Raw genomic sequence first — 8,740 nt, 5'->3', positions numbered from 1 at the left:
GCGCAGCGCCCTGCCTCGCCGGTCCTCAGGTGCAGCACGAAACACCCTGATCTGCTGCAAAGGTAAAGGAGAAGCCTGGGGTTGGTGGACTCCTCTTCGTTTGGGTTCGCTGGTTAAATGTATTTACCAAAACGCCGTCTCCAAAAGTGTGAGGAAAAGCACTCCGTCCCAGCGCGCATCCCCCTGAGTGGGGGAATCTCCCCTCAGCAGAGAGAAACTGCTTTTTGTGGCCTCAGGGCCAACAACGGTGGCGGAGCTCCCTGTAGCTAGAACAGCTCCCGCTCCTGCTCCTCTCCTCCACACGCACGCTGGGCTTTGCAGACCCGGGCTGCCCCGGCACCGCACGCAGCCTGCGGGGACGGACCCTGAAACACGGGAGGATGCTGGCCTCGCAGTCCGGGCATTGATCAGGTCGTGCTTTTTTACCTTTCAAGGGAGAAAAGGGAAAGGGACCGCACCTGATAACGGGCGTGAAATGCTGCCCTGATATGCCAGGGACATTTTCCCCTACTCAGCACACACAGAGCATAAAGGATCAAAGTCCTGACAAATGGAAGCATGATGTAATGCCCTGGCCCCATCAAAGACTTTATCCTGAAAATGATATCTTCGTCAGGGTCGCAGAAATTAGCGGTTTGATGGATGTGAGAGGAGCCAGGTCTGCTCGGATTCATTGGGTGTAAATCCGAAGTAACCCTTGAGGTTCACTCCCTATTAACTCCATTGCATTTCCCATTTCCTTTACTAACCAAGAGGCAGGCAAAGACGACCTGGCTATTCCCCCCGCCTCCAATATTTTCATTAAATGAGACGAAGTCTTCCTCATGCTTCGCCTTTAATCCGCCGAGGCAGAGGTGGGCGCGAAAGGTGAGATTTGCCATCGTGGCTTTTAAGACTGGGTACCATTTTCTTCTTTGTTTAAAGAAATTCAGCCCTTTCTCCCATTAATCTTTAGCAGGGAAAGCGTTCAGCCCGCACCTGTATAAACAACCCAGACGGAGGGAAAAAGTAAACCTATATCTCTTCCCCTGCAGTATCTTTATATACACATATATATGTGTAATATACGGATAATGTGGGCTAATTGGGGAGGCAGAGCAACCCCAAAGTCCGGCACCTTTCACCATACGGCGTGTGGGACCCAGCCAGAGCACTGTAGTGTCAAACCAAGTTCAAGAGATCCAGTTGCAAGATCAGCCGCCTGTTTCGGTGGTTCAAGAAATGGCAAGTTTCACTTGGAAAGGTTGCTGTTAAACCCGGCTCTGATGTGGTTCTAGCCCCGGCGGGTGAAGCCGAGGTTTATACAGCGTTAAGTGGCCCTCAATAAGACCACAGCGTTGGCGGGGAGTGAAGTGCAAAGCGCTGGGCGAAAAGGCGGCCGGTGGTGCCAGGAAAGTTGTGCAGCAGCAGCAGCCGGGAAGGTTCCACTCGGCCGGCAGGAAAATGGAAGGGAAAAACCGGGAGCAAAAATTGCGGGACAAGATCTTTCCACCTGTTGTAGTCATTAGATTCTTTTCTGCGAGCTGAATTTTTGTTCTGGTTAACCGTATCCAGGCAGGGCCGTGAAGGCCAGCGAGGAACCAAATGCCAGTTATTCCTCTTGGAAAGAAGGGATATTTTGGGGGGTGGGAGGGATACAAGTTGTTGGTTGATTTTTTAATTTTTATTTTTTTTTTTAATTTATACCCCTGTTGAATTTGCGTATCAGCATTTCCAGTGGATGCTGGGTCCCCCGCTCGCACGTGGACGCTATAAAAGCTGTAGGGCGGTATTTAAAAAAGCCCGCGAGTACCTCGAAAAGTTGTCCCGCTTCATTTGCTCGCTCTGTGGCACAGAGCTGTACACAGCCCAATTAACTGGCTTTCAGTTAATTGCTCTGAGGACGGAGAAGCCCTCGGACACGTTACACTCCTTCGCTGCTGTCCGACACCATCAAAGCACCGTCCGCGCGTTTCCAGCGACTTTCTGCGGTGCTCCCCCCAAACGGCAAACCCACGCCCGAGGGCCGCCGCTCCTGCTGCCTCCGCCCGCTCCGCCGGGGGGGCACCCGGAGCCGCGCAGCCGCCTCTGGCGGCGGGGCAGGCAGTGGGCAGGGGGAGACCCCGGCGGGCGGGGCCTGACCCGCAGCCTGGGCTTGGCCCCGTCCCCCCGCACCGCTCGGCTGCGGGCAGCGGGCAGCGGGCAGCGGGTTTAGGCGGTGGAAGAATCCCCCCGACCTCGAAGGAAAGGCGGGAGGGTGAGCGAATGCAGGTGGGCAGCGGGCAGAGCCCCGGGTGGCGCTCAGCCTCAGCCCGGCCGCCGCCGCCTCAGAGGCAGGGAGCGGTGCCCCCCTCCCCGCGAAAGCCCTCGCGGGATCAGCCCGGGGGATCTGCCGACCTCGGGGGCGAGGAGAGGGCTCCGCGCGGCAGGAGAAGCGCCCCGTCACACGGCGGCGTCACTGCCGAGAGCACTCGTACACCTGGAGACATCCCCGCGCGCGCCTGCGTGTGTGGGTGTGTGCGTGTCCCCGCCGTGTCCCGTCCCGTCCCGTCCCGTCCCGTGCCCCCGCCCGTGGGGTCCGGCCCCGCGCACCGGCGCGGGCCGGGGAGGCGCCGCCCCCGGCGCGGGGCTCAGCCGGGTCCTACCCCCTCCCTCCCTCCCCCGCGCCCCCACTCCTCCCCTCCGCCCGGCAGATGGTTCGCTCCGCGGACACCCGATATATAGCGCTGTCAAGGGGCGCATCCCCCCTCCGCGCCCCCCCCAGCCGCCCCCCCGCCCCGCGCCGGCACGGACTCTCCGCGGCGGGGCCGCCCCGCGCTGGGCCCACTCGCCGGCGCGCCTCGGGCGTCCGCCCCCTCCCGCCTGCCCCGCTGCCCGCCTCCCTGCCTCCCTCCCGGGGCGATGTCCGCGGGCTCCGGGAGCGAGGCGGAGGAGCTGCCCGAGATGGACCTGCGGGCGCTGCAGCTGGACTACCCGCCGCCGCCGCCGCCGCCACCGCCGCCGCCGCCGCCGCCGCCGCCGCCGCCGCCGGCCAAGCGCCAGCCCCGCGGCGAGCTCTACCCCTCGGGGGACAACTCCTCGGCGGCGGAGGAGGAGGAGGAGGAGGAGGAGGAAGAGGAGGAGGAGGAGGAGGAGGAGGAGGACGGCGAGGGCAGCTGCGCGGCGGGGCCGGCGGGCAGCGGCGGCAAGAGGAAGCGGGCGCGGGGCGGCGGCCCCGGGGGCAAGAAGGCGGCGCCGGGGCCGCGGGGGCCGCCGCCCGAGGGGAAGCAGTCCCAGCGCAACGCGGCCAACGCGCGGGAGCGGGCGCGGATGCGGGTGCTGAGCAAGGCGTTCTCCCGGCTGAAGACGAGCCTGCCCTGGGTGCCGCCCGACACCAAGCTCTCCAAGCTGGACACGCTGCGCCTGGCGTCCAGCTACATCGCCCACCTCCGGCAGCTCCTGCAGGAGGACCGCTACGAGAACGGATACGTCCACCCCGTCAACCTGGTACGGCGCGGCGCGGCGCGGCGCGGCCCGGCGCGGGGAGCGGGGGCGCGGAGGGGCGCGGCGGAGGCCGGGCGCGGCCCCGGCGCCTTCGGGATGCGCGGCGAGGGGCAGCCGCCCGGGGGGCCACGGGCGAAGCGCTCGAGCCGTGCCCGCCCTCGAAGAAGCCGCGGGGCGACCCCGACTGCTTCGTGCCTCCCCGGTAACCCGGGCCCCGGGGGCGAGCCGAGAGCCGCGTTCGTCGGCCCACGGTGGTGGCGGGCGTGTCTGTTCTGGGGAGTCGGAGTAGCGGATCCTAGAGAAACAAATTCCTCGGGCGTTAGGCAAGCTTAATGTCCGAAAAAGGAGCAGTCCGCTCTGAGGGCCGGCTTGCAGCACAAGCAAGCCGTCAGGAGTCCATCGGGAGGCAACCAAGCGCCTGGTGCGTGCCACGGGGCTAACGAAAAAGGCTGCTCGCAGAGCGCGGGGTGGTTGTTTCTGAACGGTGTATATGCTTGTTATTTATAAAATGATGCAAACAGTTGCAAAGCCAGAGGAGCGTTGCGTTGTTGATGAGGACGATTTGTTGCTGGCCGTTGCAGCCCTATTGCGGAGCATTTAAATGCAACGAAAAACGTAATGAAAATATTTGTTAGAGGAACTCGGCGCTCTCTGCGCTTCCCACAGGGACTAAAACACGATGACGTGTTTGCAACTGAACCGCAGCTAGACATCTATCAGTAATAAGGCTCCAGTTTCATACCACGATAAACTTTCTGTTTAATATGTGAAATACCTTTTTTTGCCCACAGACTTGGCCGTTTGTGGTTTCAGGAAGACCCGACTCTGACACCAAAGAAGTTTCTACTGCCAGCAGATTATGTGGAACTACTGCATAGTCACAGTAAATTGTTTTTTTTGTTGCTGATGTTGATCTTTTTTTTAATGGGCTGGATATTTTTAAGAGCTGTGATTTATCGGCTCAAGACTAGAAGATGGGGACAAACCTCCATCTCTAACAGTGCTAAATCGGTGTCCCCTGTCATTCTTTTCCCTTAGAGTTCTGAGGGAAGTTTATTTAAAGCGGTAAAGAAGGGAGGCGGCGGAAATTAGAGTTTTTATGAACTGACTGCAGCAGCTGAAGTCTGAGATTTGGAAAGGCCCTTCTTTGGCTTCATCATCCTTATCACCGCCTGAGGACCTGTTGTTCTGAGGCTTTTAAACTAATTGGAAGAGGAATATAATGGTATAGAATTAACAGCATGGACCAAAATACAACTCTGCAAACTAACCCCGAACAGTGTTATTTGTATTCTAAAGCAAAGCAGTATTTTAGAGTAGCTTTGAAACTCAGATAGATTTATAATATATTTTGATGGCTTTCGTATTCATGGATCCGGTTTACTGCAACTATGCAATAAGTATAGTCAGACTTTTTCTTGTCCTTTTAACCAGAGTTTTCTTAAAAAAACTGTAAGTAGCTACAGTCTGCATTTAGCCTACCGTCCATTGGAATTAAACTAATTCCTCTGGTTATGTCTTGAAGTGCCACATCTAAGGATGTGGGACTGTCCCTAGAAACGTGGCAGAGTTTCTGTGCCTTACTCTGTGCTTACCGTAAGGCCAGGGTGCATGTGTTGTGAAGAATGAGTTTGTATGATGCTGCAAAATAACAAGAATTCACAATGTTTTAAACATTTTGCCTGTGCTGTCATGCTTGCCTTTGAAAAGTTTACCCTCAAATGAGTTCTAGTGACATTTCTTCACTGATTCAAATGCTGTAATAAAAGAGGATGCCATCAAATAAGTTGCAAATGTAAATAACTCTATTTTTTTATAAATGACATTAAAAGCTTGGTTACAATGACCTACTGGTACTGTGATAATGTGTGGCTGCATCAATATAGGAACGTCTTTGTAATGCACGTTCTTGAAGCCTGCTTTTGTAAACACAGTTATCTTCCTCATATCTTGAGAGCAGAGACATCTCCAGCAACAGAGTCAGATAACAACACTTCCACCCCAAACAATTCTTGTGAGGTACAGTACTATATCAATCAGCAGGGAAAGCCGCATTTCAACAACTTACAGAATTCACTGTCATAATATTTTCTGTGAATCAGGAAAATAAATAAATGTAGATTAAGAAATGGATGTCAGTAATTTCTTCTTCTTCATAGCATGAAAGATAGTGTAACAGCTCTTTTGCTGTTCTTTCCCATTTTACATTTCCATCTGTAGTCTGTTTTGCTTTTATTTGTATTTGTGCAGTGGGAAAGTCAGCTGAGTTTTCCTAGCTGGGAGCAGACTTCTCCTGTTTTAACATTAAAACTCCTGAGATAAGATTTTCTGTTTCTCAAAATATTTTATTAGCAGTTAACTCACAGTAAGGGAGAAGACTGAATTGCTTTAGAGAAGAAAAAGCCTCCTCTTCTTCATTTAAGCAGCCAGGAGGAAGAAACATTTGCTTAACCAGAAACAGTTTAACCTGGTTTCTTGTCAGGTCATCCTACGTCATGGATTTCTGTTTTGAAATACTGCACAGAAGCCCAAGACTGACTATTGGTAGTGTCTTTCAAGTAGATGAACTGCAGAAAATTGCTTCTCTTCTTGTGAAACGTAAAATAGCCCAGAGCCACTGCAAAATAAAATGAGGGCTCAGTCCAGGATCTGCTGAAATTCTTGCTTTCAGTGATTTGAGGGCAAGCTGTACAGAGACCATAATCTAATTCATTTTCCAGTTTTAGCCAGAGAAAGGCTGTGAAGGAAGGGGGCTATCCTCATTTGCAGTTCTGTAGCTAACTGCAGTTAGTTACAGTTTCGCAGTTCTGACCTTCTCTGGGAAGCTTTATAAAAAGAAAAGAATATAAACAGTAAATCAAAAAGGAAGGAGCTTTAGGAAGGCATAAGGTATAAGAAAACTCAACCAATGTTTATCTGAACCCTAGAGAAAAGATCATTCAGCAATTTAACTAAGGTGCCACTTGAGATAATCTCAGCTGTGGTACCTAGCTGATTTTGGCCTTGATCCCAGCTGTAATTGGTTAACGACTCTAGGAGATCAGAAAAACAAGGAAAGCATGGAGAACTTTAAACAGTATAGAAAGGTCCATGCGAAATGATGGAAAAAAATGTTCAGGGTAAATTCCCAAATATGAAGTGGTTATGAGTAAATACAGTAGGTCAAAATCAGGGATGAGGAGTGTGACATGAAGAAAAACATAGTATTGGTTCCATCTATGCATCATGCTACATGCTCTCAAATAATTTTTTTTTTCCTTGTGGCTACATAATACATAAAAATACTTTCTTCATAAAATAACGAATGTACTTACTGTATTTGTTACTGTAACAAGACACATCCATATGATGATGATGCCCCAATAGACTATCACTGGGTTTAGAGCAGAAGTACACAATAGCCACAGGTGACAGTTCAGGTCAAAATCTGGAGAGAAAATGACAGCTTTTAGATAGCTGATGTTGTGTAAGACTCAATTCTTTGTTTTAAATACCTCTATACAGAGATACATATATTAGTGTATACTTATCTTAATATGGCAATTAGGTATGTTTGGATTTCTCTAACAAGGATCTGATATTTCAAATCCTTAATTTTAATCATTGGGTTCATAAATATTATTTTTTAAAAGTAAATTAATTTTTCTTCTTCTCTCTGAGAGCCATTATGCGATTAGGAAAAAGTTCAGACAATTGAACAGGCTCCTTGTGAGTTTGTCCTGAGATGAAGGCTGCTGTCTTGCCAGGGAAGTGCCAGGTAGGTCATGTATTCTGGCATTCCTCACCTATAAAGACACACCAAAAATACACGTACGCAGCTTTGAATCCTTTTTTTAAACCCACAAACAGATGAAATTCAGATCAGTGCTTTATATGAATGAGGTGATCACGACATTCTAAAATGCTACTTTTAAGCATTACCAGATTCCATAGGAAGATAATGTGTTTTGGTCCTTTTTTTTTTTAGTAAGTTTTTGCCAACCTGGTAAGAGTAAATTGGTTTCATTTTTAAAGTCTGAGCATTTTGTTTGACTGGGTGTGAGTTACAGAGCTGGGTGAAAGGGAGACTTAAAATGAAAAAACTACCTTACGTTTCCATAGTCCACAAGCACAGAAAGTAAGAAACACATACATTTTTATTAGGTTTGGCAAGTATACACTTGATGATTTTTTTGTTACATTAATGACATCTTCGTTCCTTGGCACGAGGTACAAGGTGAACCCATCTTGATCCCATAAATGAATACAAATCTTGCTAAAGCCGTTTTATAAATAAAATGCCAAATCATCTGCAACCCATATTCGGCTGAGACCTGCTTCATGTGAAATCTTAAAGGCAGAATACCTGCATTGACTTTCCTGGCAGGCAGTCCGTATATAAAGAGGAACACTTGTCTCCCAAATATGTGGGGTTTTTTTACTTTAGACTTATATAAATGTTGTGTAGAACTTTGTTTTGTCTCTATTTTATGTGGTACTCTGGTAGAGCAGATTGTTAGCCAGAAAGCTCATGTCTCCATCATGAAACCATTCCTTTCCAATACATGTGTTTGCTTACACAAGGAAAATACATTTCTCATATTGAAAATGTTACCAATTCTGATCTGAGCAAAAGAAACATAGTTTGCATGTAAGAAATACCTAAGTCATACCTTTCCCATTTAGTGATTTTATACATGTACTATTTAAAGAACTCTCAGATATGCTATGGATTCTGAACAAAAATTCGGGTTTCTCAGCTAAGGAAAGGCGACGATGGAAGAAGTACAGTTCTCATAGGGGTCTCCCAGGTGAAAGAGGGCATTGAAGAAATTGATTTTCAGATCTCTATATCTATCTGAAAGTTACTCTGTCTCTCTTCATTGATTCTAGAAGGACCCTAAGGTGACCAGCTGTGTGAGTCAGTTAAATATCTAATGTTTTAGTTAACTATCTAACGTTGGGAGGGATAAAGCCAGGTTTAAATGACCGAATTTTGTATGAGCCAAGTAAGAGAAAAAGAAGGAAGAAGTGGAATTTAGAGCTACCCACCAATACAAGCTTATAGTAACCTTATATTATAAGCAAATAATAATTACATCACTTGAATGAAACAACATAGAAAGCTGCCCATTCTACTGGAGAATAGTCACTTCTCCACAGGTAGCTAATTCTATATAATAGTGAATTTGCATTTGGTACAGCAGTGCAGATTCTCACCAAGGCTAATGGCAATTACACTTAAGAAGAATTAGGTTCCACCACCTGGCAGCGTTTATCACACTCCAGCTGAAAGATG

General features: G+C 49.5%; 1 protein-coding gene across 1 annotated transcript; it reads left to right on the top strand.

Moving 5' to 3' along the window:
- Positions 1-2,739: 2,739 nt before the first annotated feature.
- MSC (musculin) lies at positions 2,740-5,291 on the top strand. Its single transcript, XM_049823815.1, has 3 exons — positions 2,740-3,465; positions 4,254-4,345; positions 4,501-5,291. Exons 1-2 carry the CDS (start codon positions 2,881-2,883, stop codon positions 4,338-4,340), a joined length of 672 nt encoding a protein of 223 aa, XP_049679772.1. The 5' UTR covers positions 2,740-2,880; the 3' UTR covers positions 4,341-4,345; positions 4,501-5,291.
- The last annotated feature ends 3,449 nt before the right edge of the window (positions 5,292-8,740 follow it).

This window comes from Accipiter gentilis, chromosome 2 (genome assembly GCF_929443795.1).
Source record: "Accipiter gentilis chromosome 2, bAccGen1.1, whole genome shotgun sequence".
Classification (NCBI taxonomy): domain Eukaryota; kingdom Metazoa; phylum Chordata; class Aves; order Accipitriformes; family Accipitridae; genus Astur; species Astur gentilis.
Note: the sequence above shows the minus strand (reverse complement) of the source record. Positions and strands in the feature narration are given on the sequence as shown.